General features: G+C 47.5%; 1 protein-coding gene across 12 annotated transcripts in view; it reads right to left on the bottom strand.

The window, feature by feature from the left end:
• inpp4b (inositol polyphosphate-4-phosphatase type II B) overlaps nucleotides 1–17,874 on the bottom strand; it is a 141,517-nt gene that overhangs the window by 43,552 nt on the left and 80,091 nt on the right. For all 12 annotated transcript variants that reach the window (XR_013121214.1, XM_076973960.1, XM_076973961.1 and 9 more), the window contains 3 exons: nucleotides 14,831–14,961; nucleotides 9,354–9,458; nucleotides 5,437–5,545 (listed from right to left, as the gene is read on the bottom strand). Coding sequence is in view for 11 of the 12 variants with exons in the window: in XM_076973960.1 (XP_076830075.1) it covers nucleotides 5,437–5,545; nucleotides 9,354–9,458; nucleotides 14,831–14,961 (345 nt within the window). In the remaining variant the exon portion in view is untranslated. The remainder of the gene's footprint in view (nucleotides 1–5,436; nucleotides 5,546–9,353; nucleotides 9,459–14,830; nucleotides 14,962–17,874) is intronic.

Genomic DNA, 17,874 nt, shown 5'->3' with positions numbered 1-17,874 from the left:
CATCTTAATTGCAAAGCTGAGCCAAACCAATACGGCCCCCCGTGACAAGACAGGAAACAAAAACGGCCTGCCTCCATGTATGATCATCTTGCTTCATCGACAAGCACTCAAACCTGTGATACTGCAGGCGTCACTGGCGTTAGAAATACCTACCACCCCATAGTACCGTTTAATTATCCTTTCTATCAAGTCAAGGTTACATTTTAGATGTACTGCTATACTACAAAATCTGGTGTGTGTTGGGGGGGGACTTCCACAGTAAATTAGCACTTCATCCTGGTAGGGGCTGTAGCAGTCCACAGCAAATCAGCGGAAGACGCGGAGCTGTCTGTTGGCGGGTTGATGAGGAACCACAGCAGAAAGGCGGGTGTGTGCTGCAGGTCTTCATAAGTCATCAGCAGGAATGAGTGATGATGTTAAAGTACGGGGAGGACTGAATCCCCCTAAGGGTAATTACGCCCCCACCCCCGCTGGACTTCTAATTAATAGCAGAGAGAGAGGGAGGAATAATGAAGGTGTGCCGTTGACGTCCAGCAGGGAACTGCAGGGACTTAATCACTGATTGACTGCAGCGGTTTGAGTCTCTCTCACTGCTGCAGTGACGACATGGAGACTGCACAGTCCCAGGGTGATCCCACAGCTTACAGCAACGCCTGCTCTACCCTGAACGGGCAGTCCGACGGCGAGAGCTGGCCGTGTACCGTGTACCATGACCACACATATGCAGGGGGAGAAAGAGAGAGAGAGAGAGAGAGAGAGAGAGAGAGAGAGAGAGAGAGAGAGAGAGAGAGAGAGAGAGAAAGAAATGAATATAAACATCCTTGCAAAAGTGCATATAAAATACATGCAAAAGTTGTGACCTTGTAAGACTTGTAAACACACACACACGCACGCACACACACACACACAAACTCCCCGGCACTTCCTCTCCTAGTTCTGGGTGAATTTCACCCTTCCATATGCTTCTTCTTCTTCTCCAGGCTGATTACTAAAGCTCGTGCCTTCTATTTGCCATCTGACAAAAGACACTTATCACAGTGCATGGAGTGCTTAATGATTCAAAGTGGCTGTTTAAAGATGGATTGGTTCAGTCCGGCCATTCGGCCTGGGTCTACCTGCTTCAATTAAACACCAATAAAGGGAGGAAATAAAAGACTTTGGAGGGAGCAGCAGGATATCTGCCTGTGCTTTTAATGAGAGTGCAGGAGGGAGGGGGAGGACTCTGCCTGGATATTGATTGGGTTCTGCCGGTGGGGCGATTGAAGCCAGTGCAGTTGTGTATTACATGATAGTGTCGATGGAAGGGGCACGGGGGCGGGTGTCCAGCTTTGACAGAATTAACTGGTGAAGTGGCACCTGCTTGCTCCTCTGTGCTGTGTCCAAGGAGAAGAGAGGCAAAAGAGTGACAAAAGAGTGACAAAGGAGTGACGGCTCTTTCACTGAGCCCTCCGGGGAGCCTCTTCTTTCTGTGCCTCTCCCCACTCCTGTATGCACGACTTCTGTGATCAATGAAGATCGCGGCGAATGGCCGCCTGGCTGGCTTTCATCCAAATCAATCACCCATGTCTGCAGGTAGGGGACCAGGAGCAGGGAAAATGAGTGTACGTGTGTGGGTCTGCACCACAAAACATTAGAGCCTGTTAGAAACATCTTGAATGTAGACAGTATATCGGGTTTTCTTATGCTACTTGAGTATATCTGGTATTCTTCTTCTGCAAAAATTATAATGACTCAACCTACATTCTAGACATTTTTGCTCATTTTGAGGAATGTATACAAATGAAATCTTTCTTACCACATCAAAAAAAAAACCATCTGGATTCATTAGTTATTTCACTATAATTAAGATATAATTAATTATGCCCTGTGGTCCCACCTTCAGTGCACCAGTTGTCAATAGGAAAGACACAGGGTCAGTAATACCAAGAAGCACGCACACTTTATTAAGGAAGACAGCTTATATAGGTTGTTGAGCAAGCTGTTAAAGCAAGAAGGGATGTGTGTGACAGCTCTATAGAAGATAGATTGCCACATATTGGTGTATTGCTCAATCAGATGTCTGTACACTCTGTCCAAAGATGAATATAGAATATGCAGATTATGACATTAACATGAATTGGCCATCTAGAAGTGCAAAGAGTGTCTCACAGTATGAGAAGGATAAAGAGTTTTCCTTCAGCTTATATGTCTATCTAGAGAAACAGATTCTCTGTTGGAAATCCTAATGCAAAATGCATTAAGAAAGGATTCATTTGTATACAATATGATTAAGATGTTTACACTGGCTAAGATATGGTATTTGGAGAGATGATCTCAGGTTAGTTCTTACAGAGTACAGGGGATAGATGCACAATGCATTCTTAGTAGAGAAAACAGTTCAACTTTGTTTTTCAAAAAGAAACTAGTCAAACTGTCAGGAAGCAAATAAGCAAAGCCATTAAGAGAATACACACATCTCCACAGTGTAGTCGGCCATACATGGATTTGATTTCTGGCCAAAATGCTATTTGATTTCAGTCAAGAGTTTGAGGCTTTCTTGGCTAGCGAGGCAGAAAATTGGAAACTTTAAGCTATGGTAAGTCATTAACCAAGTCAAATATGAAACAAAACGGAGGCCATATCTGGCCCGGATTAGCGTGTGGTATAATCTCTCTCTCTCGCTGAGTGAAATTGATTTCACTCCAGTGCACCTGAAAAACATACATTGGCTCTTATCAGCGGCTCCCGTGACTGTCTGACCATCTTCTTACAAACCCGCCATCCATGGTGTCGTGCCAACCATGGTCTAAGATGCCGAAAGTAGCTTTAAGGGATTTAATTTTCTTCGGTGAAGGTTTTCCTGTGTTAGTGTGGAAAGTTTTCAGTATTTGTACTTGGTCTGATGAGCAAATATTATCAACAGACTATATAAGAAATGGAACACATTAGGAAGAAAAAGTCCTTAATGTTTGGATTTCAATGGTAAAGGCTGACTTCCACTTTTATATCACCAGCATGGTAGCCTCACTTCACAAAGTGCTGTGCAGGAATTGGTCCCTCTTCCTGACTGAAGAACTCACACTGTAGAGTTACAACAGCAAGTCATGAGAGGGCACTGTAGACCATGGTACAGCCCCGGTGGTACCGCCCCGGTGGTACCGTCCCGGTGGGACAGTCCCGGGACTCATCCTGTACCCCCTTATTCTACATTTACCCATTGACACAATACATTTATGGCTTTTCTTATTTCACTAGCAGACACATTTACTTTGAGCCAGCTTGACTGGAAACGATTTAATTATCTGCTGCTCAATCTCTGGTGGACCCTTTTTTCACCCCTTTATGTATGGAGTCAGTTCAAATGACTTCAAAGGCAGCTCTTCCAGGCCGGCTGTAGACAGCAGTGGACCAAGAAGCAGTATAGAATTCTGAATGAATCATCTCACTAATTGGAGACTATGGCCCAACAACAGTCTTGTAGAAGAATGAGGAGCAAACAGTTCACATCCGACTCCACAGTGCTCCAACAGCCAGGTTGTCCTTAGCAACTCACAGAGAAAGAGAGAGACAAGTGAAGCTATGAACGATGCAGATCCAAGACACTGTGAAACTGCCTGCAAACCTTTTGTCAGGAGTGCTTACAATGTGAAATACGGGAACCAAACAATACCCTGTTTAAGGTTCAACACTCCAATCAAAAGATTTAAAAAGTGACTGAAAAGTAATGAGTGTCTTTTCTCATTAAATTTCTTAACATCTAATGATTCGAAACGGAATAGCAGTTTTGTTCTGTCAAATGGCAAAAACTATAAAATCCACTGACTTGAGATCAGTTGTGCACAGCATTCTGGAGTGACAGCAATTGAACTGACAAGGGACAGCACTGCTGCCGGTCGAGTAACTTTCCTGCTGTTTCCTGCTGGTTGAAGAGGGCCAGGCAGAGAGATGGGAAATGTCTAATTAGACGTCGTCTTTTGTCATAGATGGCGGCGGGGAAGGAGAAAGACGGTGGCAGGTAGGAGTCAATAATTGAATCACAGAGTGGGGATTCAATCAGGAGCAACGCAGCACGTCAATAGAGACTCCAGGGTCCTGGCGCTGGCACCGTACGGCGACAGCTGCTCAAGATGACAGACTAGGGCGAGAGACAGAGGAGGGCGTGGAGGGAGAAGGAGGTACTACTCTACAAGGCCAGGCTGGAGGTCTGGAGAGACGAGCCCCCAACCCCAGGCAACAAAGACAGTCCCCGCCCAATCAGACAGCACGCGACACATTCCATACTGCCATGGCAACTGCGCATGAGCTTCCAAAGCTCTGCTGGACGTGTCTTACTAAAGTAAACACCAATTACTCTCCGTAATGAAGACGAATGCAATGCAACACTCGGGCCAGCGCAGCCCAGCACACGAGGCTCTGATGTGGAGTTGCCTCGTTTCTGTAGGCGCTCCTACGGGGGAGTGCTGCTCTAAATGTCACAGTAGCAGTCTTTTTCAGGAGGCAACATGACAGGAGCACTCGTCAGACGTGGCCCCTCTATAGACGTTGTTCTGGCCCATGTAGGCCTGTTTTAGAAACATTTCATTCATAAGCTGTCCCACTATCTCCACTGACCTCCAGTTTTTACAACAACCATGTTTTACGAGGAATGTTTGTAGGTGATGGCTTACCGCTTGGGCTGAATGGTTTATAAATCACTAGGAAGTAAAAAAATAAAAATCCAAACTTCCAGTGCTGCTCAACCACAAAAAATGTTTGATAAAATAATGCAAATGTGAAAGTTGGGAATAACAGCGCTTGGAAGCAGGTTCTTCTGAATGTAAGCAGCTAGAGACCTTTATAATCACAAGGAAGATGTGTAATGCAGGGATAATGCAGGGTGCATTCAAATCAGTGGCCAAAAATGTGACTGTGTTGAACTGACTGTGGGCAAACAGCTCTTCTTAGAAATATTAATGTGTGACTACAGAGAATCTGGATTTTCTGTCCCCGCATCAAAATTTCACTCAAGCTTGAGTTTGGCTGGAGAGTGCAAATATTATTTGGAATTTAAAAAGCTGTGTCAACACAAGCAACAATTTCTCCAACCACCTTTTTCCATTTATTTTTGGACATTTCTGAGTGCTTTCTGAGGGGCTGCTTGGTAGCTGGCTGGTCTTCTATGCCATTAGTAGAAACCCTGTGGAAGATTCTGTAAAGCCCCTGGCTCGAGGGCTTAAATAGACATTTAGGTTTCAGTTTAGAAACAGGAAGGAGAAAAACGCTTGAAGGTAATGTTTTTTCACCCCTCTATCTGCTATTCATCTATCTGCTATGCATGCTGCAGGGTAAACATCGCAGAACAATGGGAAAAGGTTCTACAAAGCAGCACACTTCATAACAATAAACCATGATGTGTTACGTGCACGAGGAGACATTTCACGCGCGCGTGCACATATGCAAATGCACGTGTGAACTCACCTCTTCTTCTCTGCCTCATATCTGCTGAGCAGCCTCTGGAGGCCTCCACCTTTGAAGCCCTGGAAGTGGGCAGCCGGAGCTCCTACCGTGATCACATCGTAGAAGGCGTCTGCGGACGGAACAACACACACCTGTCAGCCCAGAGCCGCCGCGTGCGTCTCACCTGCGCAGGCGCCATGCGTTCAGCATCACTCCAAACGGGGACACTGCCCTCAGACCCTCTCAGTGGTACAATTGGTAAATGGTAAAGGTGATTTCTGCAGGTCAGGCCGGCCTTCAGTGAATAAGAGAGATCTCATGAGAGATGTCTCTCTTCAGCAGAGTCTTACGTATGCTAAGCTAAATTATCATTTGTCTCTGAGGACTCCAAGATGACCTCCAAGATGTGAACCTGTAATCCCTTCAGCTACCAGGCTAATTATAAGGGTACTTCAACATTTTGCAAAAAAAGGTCCCCCTTTTTGTGTCCACCCACATTCATATGAAATCTGCATCCAGCTAGATTTTCCAGTGCTACTTTAAAATGATGAAAGGAGGTTTCTAGGGTTTCTACGGCCACCTAGCTGGCACTTCTCAGTGGTAGGGAAACAGAGCCACTAATGAAGGCTTGCTGTTGAGGAGTGCGTTGTTGAGAAGTCAACACTGGGATTCGTTTTTGATGTTCGTTTTAATCCGAGTAAAGCCTCAGCCACCAGCGACAAATCTAGAACACGGCGATGGCATCAGCCGAGAAGCCTGTGGAGACTCGCAGCTTGACAATAAGCAACAAAACACAAAACGAAAAACGTTCAGAGACATCAGACACACCACTTTCAAATGACAGACGAGTACATATGCCACTCCTGCTCTGACAGCAAGCGTCAGTGTTGACGCAGCCTCCTTACCAGACGCTCCCCAACACTTCTGTTCATGCTGGGAACAGCATCTCTGTTTTCCAGGCTCAAACCGTGAGTCGAAACTGCTTTTCCTCGGCCACTTAGGGGCTTACAGCAGACTTTGTCTATGCCAAAAACCGTGATTCACTGGCCTGTTCTGATGCCTTGAGGGTTAGGTGTGCCTGTAGTCAAGAGAACGGCTTGGACTACAGACTCAGGCTGATTTTCTTACTTCTCACAGAGTCACTGCATTTACAGCAGCACAAACACAGTAACCATGACAAGGGAGCAGCCATTTTACAAAAGCATGAAATGGAGCTGATGACCATGGGCTGATGATGAGAACATGCGGACAGCACTGGGTCAGAGGTCATTTGGTTACTGCACGCCAGCAGTAGCCGGTGAGCTCCTGGATGAATGAGGGCCGGATGTGGATAAACACCCCCAGTCCAAATGAGCTTAAAAAAAAAAAAAAAAAACAAGGAAAAAAAAAAAAAAGAGTCTAGTCACCAACCCCGTTAACAGCATGAGGCACTGCTGAGATTTGGACTCGCGGTACTGAAGGACTCATAACGCGTGCTGTAACTCAAGACTGTGGATGGTTCGACATTACGGAGACATGAGAAAAGGTCCCATAATGCTGAGCTAATTCCTTAAGTAGCTGGATAAGATGCTTTTGCATTGTGGTTCATTTATCTGAGCGCATGCTAAACCGACCGTGACAGAGATGATGCGTTTACATTACATCTGCAGCATTGAGCAGACCCTCTTATCCAGAGTGAATTAGTTATTCCACTGTGGCAATGTACATGCCCTGGGAACCGAACCCATGACCCCGGCATTGCTAGTGCCTACCTGCTCAACCAGGTCAGCTACAGGACACAGCAGGGCAGGTGTGGCCAATCTGTCTGATAACATTAACATATAATCTGTTTAAGATGTCTACTGGGGTGGGCCTTCACATTTTGTGAAAATGAGCTATAATCTGATCTTCTATAGATTATTTAACTCCAAATATTTTATAGACCACTCAACCTCACCCTTGTTGTATCTGATGTAAACCCATACTATAAATACCCCTAAGCATACTTTAGACTTACTTACAATCCCCTTCCCTTTAGCTGTTTGCTTAAATTCAGGAACCATAAAGTAGACCAAAATTGTTGCTGTTACTCTATCAGAACTAATAGGAGTAAAGACATGATGCTCATAGGCGAGAGAGGCCTGGATTTGCTGGGCTGTAGTTTAATGGGGGCATGCCTTGAAGCTACGTGCACACACACACACACACACACACACACACGCACACGAGCACACACGCGCGCACACACGCACACACACGCACACACACGCACACACACGCACACAAACGCACACACACGGCTGTATGTAAGGCCATGAAAGAAGTTTCAGACCCGACAGAAGTTTGTTTCAGGAGACAGTAATTAATGATCGGCCTGGTTGCAGGCCCAGTACCCGCGGGTCCATGTTGGCCACGCCCACCACCACTGCTGCAGCATGGCCCTCGACGACACTCCCATCTCCTCTAATGACGACTGAGGGGGGACATGTCTCACCATGTCTCACCATGTCTCACCATGCCCAGCGTCCTCTCTAATTGGCTGCCTCGCCGCAGTGCGACGTTGCCGTGAAATATAGCCATCAAGCGCGAGTACAAGTCACGCCCGGTCTGATCGGGAGCTGATTTGCTCCGATTTTCCCGGCGTCCATAAATCGAACAGTAGAACGGTGGGGAAGGACCCAGGAAGAGGGCTCTCTCTGCAGGGGAACAACAGATGGTAGCTAGAAAAATGTATGAAATATTTTAAGGATTAGAATGATTTATAGTTAAGCAGTAGGCCAGCTTGGCTAAGGTACGATGAAACACACTTATAGCCTAAGTGAGGGTGAGGATGGGGACGCAACGGTTTCTTATGCTTGTTAAGACTGTCTGCCGTTGACTAGGCAAGTATAAGCACAATTTCATAAGTAAGTTCCTATGCTCATAAAATAAACATTAAGGAAATGTCATATCTATATCTGTGTGCACTGTTCGTGCATTGAATATTTCAGATTTGAAATGAAGGCAACCCATCGTTTTATTAGATGTATAATACTTTAAAAAGGGGTTAAGGCTATTTTGGTAAAATAGTGATGTAATGGAACAAAGACCAAAGTTTCCAAATTAATACACAAAGACTGTAAAAACTGAATGAGGATAGCAAATGTGACCATGCACTGTGCTATTCTAGTCATGATAATGCTATTAATCTTAATTGTATAATCCCATGCCCAGTATAATATTTAAACACTTTTCGTCTGTGTCAGAGATCTAATTCACCTCCCCCACACTCTAATCTTGGCTCATACATACAGTGGCACTTAGCAAATAAGGCATGGCTAGACTGTGGTAGCTTGTTCAGGTACCGTATATTTTGATGTTACTTAAAACAATTTATGGCTGATGCAGACTTACTCATTGCTTGTTGGCTAATATTTTTACCAGCTTTCTCTTGTTAAACCAGTGGCTTTCAGGGCTTCTGTAACCACCTCAAAATGACTTCAGGGAGTTGCTCAAATGAAGCTTTCAGCAAATACTACACTGTGTGTAGGTCTGGCTGGTCTAAGCAGTGTGTTCAAAGCATGTGCAGGGTCCTCATTAGTGAGTCATCCTTGTGTCTGCCCGTATTAAAAGTTCACCCATCAGCCCTCTGCTGCCAACCCTGTCTACATCCAGCAACCCCTGCTGCCCTAATAAGTGTGGGAAAGCAGGTCTCCAGAGAGCAACAGGGAACAAGCACTAATGCAAGCCCCGCCCTGGCCCCTACAAGCCTCTACAGAGCCCTGCAGGTTAGCACCTAGCCACCAGTGATCCGGTAAAAGGCTTCTGGACAACCGTGGCAAGGGAACACACACCTCAGTGAGAGGAAGTGAAAGAGGGAGCGAGAGAGACAGAGAGAGGGGGGGGGGACCAGAGAGAATTAGGAGTCAAGAGAAAGAAGGGAGGGATGAAGAAACCATTTGAGAGCCAGGCAGTCCTACCTGTTTTCCTGGGACACGTCACCCTCATGCGCTGCGTGTGCAGGTTTATGGGGACGAACTCCAGGAACTTCTGCGCCTTGCTGCAGCTGGGTTTGAAGGACGGTCCTGTGGACGGAGAAGTCGAGCTCACATTATCCCCGACCAAACCCTCTGCTCCCCAGCCTGAGTTATTGGCCCCTTCAGCACATACAGACTTTTATAAGACTTTTATTTTGGTGGTAATACTGTATGCACTGCTTGTAAAGTGGCAAAACTGACAGTTCAATTGAGTATGTGCGGAATGGCTTGGCTAGACGACATCAGTGGCGCCTTGCTGTCTTCAGCAGCTAATCTAATACTAGCTATTGCTTTTAAAAGGACAACAGCTCTTCTTATTAAATTAAATGAAAGGAGGGGGATTAAATGTTAATTGTAAGAGTCCAAACAAAGAAATTTCATTCAAGGCCTTTCATTCAAACGCACAGAGATTCATGCTGAGCTGTAGAAATAAAAGTGAAAGGAAAGACTATTGACCTCGTGTGGCTATAGTGATGACCAGTGGCAATGTTTTACAATAGCAACCCATGTCCTGACTCACCACTGGTATAATAAAATCTATGCATGAATGTGGCAAGTATAAAAAAAAATTAAGCATACACACAGATCTGCTAAATTGTATCTTAATCTGGAAAGTACATGATTTCATGGAATTTATATGCAACTTGCTTTGAACAAAATTACCCATTAAAATCTTCATAAAATGTTAAAGAAAGGCACACAGCAAAGGCAAGAATGGCTCTTTGTCACACCCCATGGTCTTTTTGTGCTTGCTTGAAAAAGGCAGTCAACAAAATGACTTTAAAATGACGTTAAGTGTTAAAGAGCTTCCAACTAGAACAAACGCAGCGATACTTCTGTTGTCTTTCCGAAATCCACATTTGCACAAAGAGGTACAAACTACATAAACCATGTCAGAAAAACAGTACATGAACCACTCCAGTGTCCTTGGGTGTGCTTTTTATTTGATCAGCCTGAATATTCCAGTAATTGAGTTATTATACTGGGCCATGATGACTGCTGTAACCTCACAGGTGTTCTCTCATGAGTGTGGACAGGGCAGACATCCAGGCGTCTAATGACAGCGATACACAGACAGCATCGCAGGCTTGTCTTTTGGCGCTAGATGTGAGACAGAGTGGTCAGAGTGGGATGAAGACGCTTCCCTTCCCCGCTGGATGTCTGGGACGCACCACCATTGAAATCACATGGCAAAATGATCCTTCGAACGACAAGCCCATGCAAGCGCTCCCTGCCCTCAGATGCAGAGTGAGCAGCAATAACAGTGAGGTTACATGACCGAGCCCGAATCCTTCACGTACAGGAGAGGATCGGAGACAAAGAAGCCCCCACGCGCCCTCCTTACAGAGAGGCCAGACCGAAGTGCGTCTGTCCGGTACGGTGAACCTCGGGCCAGACGGCCGGCTGCCGGATCAGCCGCCCTGCTGCTCCCACCCGCCTGCAGGGTGACCCCGCCCCCCGCACACTCCAGAGGAGCAGTACAGAGCCCACGGCACAGAGCCTGAGCTGCCCCCGAACTTCACTGCACAAAGGGCCTCTCAGGGGGGAGAAAAGCACGCTAATTAAGACATAATTAACTACTGCAGGGAAGCATTACGCTCTGCCCATGGAGAGTGCCCACTTCATCTAAAGGCATTGCAGGAAGTGTGTAGCATAGTAAAAAAGCACAATTATCACGCAGAATAGGGTTCCGGGCAGAGACGGGATAGCTGCAATCTTGTGGAGAAGTGTTGTTGTAAGATTTGAGATATCAACTTTTGCACACAGCATTTTCCTTTAGCCTGTGTTGGGCAAACGTGCCAAAAGCTTGCTATGTTGGAACATTACAACACAAACTTCCTTCGACACCGGTGATACTGGCAGATAGCTTCTCCTCTGAGGATGCCTGCCAGTAGTGTTTTTCTGCAACCTGCGCCATGTAAAAGTTAAAAATGTATGAGGTCGGCTGGCTCGCCCAGCGCAAGAGAATCACAAAGCACCGTGCAAAGCAAAGTGAAACTAGGTTGTTCTAAAAGTGCTACAGAGCTAAGCGAATATCAAAAGCATAGCGTGGTATGGTCACAGTAGCGTTACCCAGTTTGCAGATATCTCGTGTGACACACACTGAGAGGGAAATGTTCACAGCTGCGAATAATCGACAGGGTGTTTAGCCTGCCTCTGTGCTTTTGGATGGTGGTGCTGGGCACAGCTGCTGCCTGCCACTGCGGTGTTACAGTGTGTATCTTCCCGGCATCAGCTGCCAAAGTGGCACTGGGGAGCCGCAGGAGACTGCTCCCGAGTCATGGGGCGGGGTCTGCCGCGTGGCAGAGCTGTCAGTCACCTGGGCTCCACCCTCTGTAGGGACTGCACACTGGCTAATTTAGCTGGGCCCCGTAGCCAAAGCAGAGACATTAAGAGTCATCGCAGTCTCCATCTGTGCAACCAGGTGCCTGACCAGGCAGGTGGAGGGAAACTCCGGCTGTTCTGACCCTCACATGAGCAGCTGCAGGAAGGGGTAAACACACACACACACACGTCTGCACACATAAATGCCACCTTCACACAATCGTATACATTTTCGCACATGACAGTCATGCACACACTTTCTCTGTCCCACTTGTCCATTCCATCTGTTTTGGCTTTTTTTGTGTCACACACACACACACACACACACACACACACACACACACACACACACACACACACACACACACACACACACACACACACACACACACACACACACACACACACACACACACACACACACACACACACACACACACACACACACACACACACACACACACAGTAAGTTTGCTCCCGCACCTTCTTTTCTTCTCTTTCTGCCTACAGAACAGGCGGCAGGAATCCAGGTGCAGCACTATCACCTGAACACAGAGAGCCTCCAGCCCAGGAGAACAACCTCAGGGCCCTTCCCCGAAAGAGAGGGCGGAGCAGTGCAGCCGCTTTTAAAATGCTGCGCGCACCTTTGCCCTCCCCCTCCCCTCCCCTCCCCTCCCCTCCTGCAGGAGCAGTGGGACGCCCAGGCTGGCGGAGGTGCCGCAGGAAATCTGCCCGCAGGGCTTCGCCACAACCTGCAGCAGCCCAGTGGTTCACATGTCAGTGATCAATGGAAACGGAGAGAGACAAAGAGAGACAAAGCGAGAGAGATTGAGAGAGAGAGAAGGAGAAGGATAGAAATAGGAGAGAAAGAGCCATTGTGCCATTTAAATGCATCGAACTTCCCTTTGTGGGATCGTTTGGAATGGCCCTGATCCTCAGAGTGGCCAGTAAACAATGGTGGTGGTACTTCCCAGAGCTTCTGTGTTGGGCACAGGAGCTGCTGTTTGAGTGTGTGTATGTATGGGCTTGGTTTGGGCACTCTCTGCGGCCCAGACACGGCGCTCCCTAAGAGACCCATGCCTGCCTGTGGTCTGGGCGGTGTTTGCAGTAAGCTCGTACATAGCAGGCATTACTATGAAAGTCGGATTTACTCTTCTATCTCTGTATTCGGGTAGTCCTCTAATCTCCTCCTTTTTTAACGTATCTTATTAAGGAAGCTGAAACAGCCATGGGGCTTAAAAACGTATTCAGGAAGCTCAGCCTCCTTATTGGGTATTAGAGAGTTGTAGCTCAATCACTGTTGGGGCTAAGTCCGGCACCTTGTTGAGATTTCTCCCACGTTCTGCCTCTGCGACGTCAGAAGATTTGATTCCTTGACTCTGGGCGACACCAGCCCAGCTGAAGGCCAGCAAACGCACTGCTAAAGGGATTAACTAACGGTGGCTAATTCAGTCGGTGCCAACGCCAATGATTAATTCATGAGGAGATATGAGAGTTATGACAGCAGCTGAAGAACTTTATGCTCGGCTTGTTCTAAATCAAAGAAAAATTTCTGAACAAAAAAACAAACAAACAAACAGAAACAAAAGGTTTTACAACAAAAGGCAGCAAGAGTTTCCCAGTCCTCCCCGGGTGACAGGAGCGCGAGGAGAGACGCACGTTCTTCTCTCCATCACCATGCCATGCTCTCCAAACACCAAACATCCTCTGTGTCTGACGCCTTCTGATGCCCAACACCATTAGGCATCAATAATTAACACTCTGCAGGCCCACTGCAGAGGCTGGCTCAGGGCTGGTCCTGCAGGCGAGGGGGTGCCAGCCTTAAGCCAAGCCCAGGACAGCTAGGAGAGGGGGGCGGGTGAACGGGGGTGGGGGCGTATTGGAGGCTGGCCCAGATGGAGGCGGGCTTCTCTGATTTACAGCAAACGAGATTAGAGGGCGGCCGTGGGAGCCAGGCCGTTCGGCGAGCTGTCAGGAGCCATAATGGAGAAGAGTGAGGTCCGCTCGGACGCCTCCGTCCCGGCCGTCAGCATCAGTCATCCCGCAAAACAACAACAGGCGGCCGCAGCTCATCTCCCGCCGCTGGCCCTAAACGCACCGCCCATCGATCGGGCCGATCAGCTTTTTGGCTGCCGCAGCTGATTAGAAGGGCAAAAAAACATTAACGACCATTTGAGGTTCCAGACGGAGGGAGCAGAGGCGTAGCGAGGGCGTATGGCGCGCTGACATTTGGTGCCCTGCCTTCGCGATGGGGAAGGAGCTTTCAGGCCATTACATTAAGCCGAGAGCAGATAGAGCTAATTCAATAAGGCTGTGTGATACTTGTCATTTTAGATTGGCCACGCAATGCCAAATATCCTGCAGCTTTACGCTCCCTCTGCACGCGTGTGTGTACGTTCGGTTCTTAGAGCTCAGGCTGTAAAATTAAAGCGTGCATTAAAGCGTGTCCATGATACAATTTGCAATCTGTGTGGCGGCAAGTGGCAGGACGAGGGAGCAAACACTCTGCACATATCGGACTCATCCAGACCTCGGGCTGCTGTCATCTCTGCCCAGTCGAAACTTTGTTGCTATGGCTACATTGCCATCACTGATCTAAGGAGCTATGACACACGGCATTCGCAGAGGCAGGAGAGGTGGATATGAATGGCAGGATCACTGCATACTGATGCGGCTCTATTAGGCCCGACATGTTCATATGGATCTACCTTAAAGCATCTGCTAATCGGCAGGAGCCGGCGTCTCACTGGAAGCAGCGCTGGGAAAATGGCAGACCTGCGCATTAAAACCCTCGACTGCCAGACTGTTAGGATCGCTGTCTGCTCTGTGTTTGCTCTAACGCTACTTCTGCGCACACCTTCACATTCAACGAGCCAGTTACTAGAAGGAGCATTGTTGAGCCAGAGCTAAGGACAAATACTCGACGAATGTCACACCCTTTGTGGCCAAGGACACACTGTGAAGCCCTGATGGTTTTTTTTTTTTTTTTAGTAAAACATAAAAGTTTAAATAAAGAGGACAATGCAAAGCGATATGAATAATATGAACATAAGAGTAAGCAAATATTGTGTGTGTGGAGCGTGTGCGTGACTTACCAGTATGTTTTTCTAGCTCTGCGAGTGTGTCCTGGTAGGCTTTAATGACGTGGCTGTACCGTGCAATGACTCCTCTCCTCAGGTTGTCCCAGTGCGGGGAGAGCTCGCCCAGGTCGTTCAGCTCCTGGACCCTGTCCAGCACATCACATCTCTGTCAGACAGCCACACAGTCGCTAGCTGCCTACCACTTCACTGCCTCCAAGGATCACCAGTGGAGCATGGGGTCTTTATGCCCGTCTTCAGGTGCCTTGACACTATTCTCTAAAAGCAATAATGTGCTTGCCTTGTATTTTTAGTGAGGGAAGGGTCCTTGACAGCATAAACACCAACATAGATCACAATGCTTACACATCATGTTACAACAGTCAAAGCTCTAGTTGTAATAGAAATTCAATCACCCTCCATGACTACTCTTGTAGTTTCTCCCCCCCCCTCTTTCTCTCATTTCTTTTACACCATCTAAGTGGTTTTGTGATCATCTTCTTCATTTGTGTTGTGGAACGATTGCTGCCCTTGTAGCCTGGAGGTAATGTTTTAGCTATGGCCTATGAGACAGTCACCAGGCCACCAGGCATCACTCACATAGGGGACCTCACCACGCACTCACGCTGAGCAGACTGACATCAACATCATTTAAAGAGTTAGACTGTCTAATTGCCCTGCAGTTTTCCTCGACGTTTTCACCATGTAGTCATTGCTCTTTTAGGAATTATTTTATTGCTAAATTCATTACAACCGTTTTAATGGGTAATTCATCTGCAATTCAAATTTCAAAAAAAAAAATAAAAATGCTTTTCGCACTATTTAACCGAACACCTTCTAGAAAATATCATCTCTGGAGCTAATTCTCATTATTAGTCAGTGTGACGCTGCCCAGGTGCATTGTGGGATTGCCCAAAGGGCCTGAACAGTGGGGCAGAACTAAAGTTAGATTTACACAGGTAATGGGAGGCTTATCTGGTTAAAACAGGTGCTTCCAGTTCCTTTCCTCTATTTGGGAAAAGGCCTTTATTGCATCTCATTAATAAAAAGCTCAGGCATCTTTAATTGCAAAGAGAAATCTTTTTTTTTTTTTTTTTTTTTACAGAGAACAATGATTCATTTTCATGTAAATTTGGGTTCAGTCACCTCATGTCCTAAATACATCCACCAATGTGATTAACATCTTCAATTGATACGAGTACCACAAACGTTCCTGGTTCCTCAGAAAAGAAAATCTCTAGTATGTACAGAAGAAAGTGTCTGTATGCTAATTCAATACAAGTGAAGGAGAGAGAGAGGAAAACAGAAAGAGAATGAAACCAGGCATTAATATATACTAAGATGTGGACCTGAAGTAAAGTAGAGCCTTGAGGCCGTTTTTACAGATGTGCTTGCATTACTTGCAAAGGCCAAAGGCCCAAAAAATGCAGCAGTGCTCTGTGCACAACGTCACTGTTGTCTGGTGCTCTGTGCACAACGTCAGTGTTGTCTGGTGCTCTGTGCACAACGTCAGTGTTGTCTGGTGCTCTGTGCACAACGTCAGTGTTGTCTGGTGCTCTGTGCACAACGACCGTGTTGTCTGGTGCTCTGTGCACAACGACCGTGTTGTCTGGTGCTCTGTGCACAACGTCAGTGTTGTCTGGTGCTCTGTGCACAACGTCAGTGTTGTCTGGTGCTCTGTGCACAACGTCAGTGTTGTCTGGTGCTCTGTGCACAACGACAGTGTTGTCTGGTGCTCTGTGCACAACGACAGTGTTGTCTGGTGCTCTGTGCACAACGTCAGTGTTGTCTGGTGCTCTGTGCACAACGTCAGTGTTGTCTGGTGCTCTGTGCACAACGTCAGTGTTGTCTGGTGCTCTGTGCACAACGTCAGTGTTGTCTGGTGCTCTGTGCACAACGTCAGTGTTGTCTGGTGCTCTGTGCACAACGACAGTGTTGTCTGGTGCTCTGTGCACAACGACAGTGTTGTCTGGTGCTCTGTGCACAACGACCGTGTTGTCTGGTGCTCTGTGCACAACGTCACCGTTGTCTGGTGCTCTGTGCACAACGTCACCGTTGTCTGGTGCTCTGTGCACAACGTCACCGTTGTCTGGTGCTCTGTGCACAACGTCACCGTTGTCTGGTGCTCTGTGCACAACGTCACCGTTGTCTGGTGCTCTGTGCACAACGTCACCGTTGTCTGGTGCTCTGTGCACAACGTCACCGTTGTCTGGTGCTCTGTGCACAACGTCACCGTTGTCTGGTGCTCTGTGCACAACGTCACCGTTGTCTGGTGCTCTGTGCACAACGTCACCGTTGTCTGGTGCTCTGTGCACAACGTCACCGTTGTCTGGTGCTCTGTGCACAACGTCACCGTTGTCTGGTGCTCTGTGCACAACGTCACCGTTGTCTGGTGCTCTGTGCACAACGTCACCGTTGTCTGGTGCTCTGTGCACAACGTCACCGTTGTCTGGTGCTCTGTGCACAACGTCACTGTTGTCTGGTGCTCTGTGCACAACGTCACTGCTCCAGTGGTTCCAGCTCCCCTTTTCCAGGCTGCAGTATCACTGGACGTGTTGGCTACCACAGGCTCACCAGGAGGGGCTCAGCGGAGAGAACTGCTATTTGTAAGCTGAGAAGACGGATCATTGCACTGAGGACGAGACGGTCCAGCACATAATTTCCTCTTTGCATGGTTACCAAAGTGATGCTGGCCAACTGACAAAAGAGGAGAAAAGTATGAAGAAAGAGGAAGAGGTGTAAAAATCAGGAGAGTAATGGGAGAATTAAAAGCATGCAGTGGAGGGGGGGGAGATTTGTGCACAGCAGAACAGGTACAGAAGAGTAGCGATGAACAGATGGACAGAAAAGGTAGGGTAAATGAAATAACAGCATTTAAAAAGTTGGTTGGGTGGGGGTGCCCTGTTGGAGGAGGAGGAGGAGGGAAAGGCCATGAGGCGGGTGGAGGGTGGAGGGCCACTCGCACGCTGTGCTCCGCCCCTGGGCAGCAGCCTGCAGGCTCAGCCCGCGCTGCCGAGCTCTTTATTTCATGGTGCATTATTGGCACTGCTGGGTTTAATCAG

This window comes from Brachyhypopomus gauderio, chromosome 15, assembly GCF_052324685.1.
Source record: "Brachyhypopomus gauderio isolate BG-103 chromosome 15, BGAUD_0.2, whole genome shotgun sequence".
Classification (NCBI taxonomy): domain Eukaryota; kingdom Metazoa; phylum Chordata; class Actinopteri; order Gymnotiformes; family Hypopomidae; genus Brachyhypopomus; species Brachyhypopomus gauderio.
This window is presented reverse-complemented; position numbering and strand designations above follow the sequence as displayed.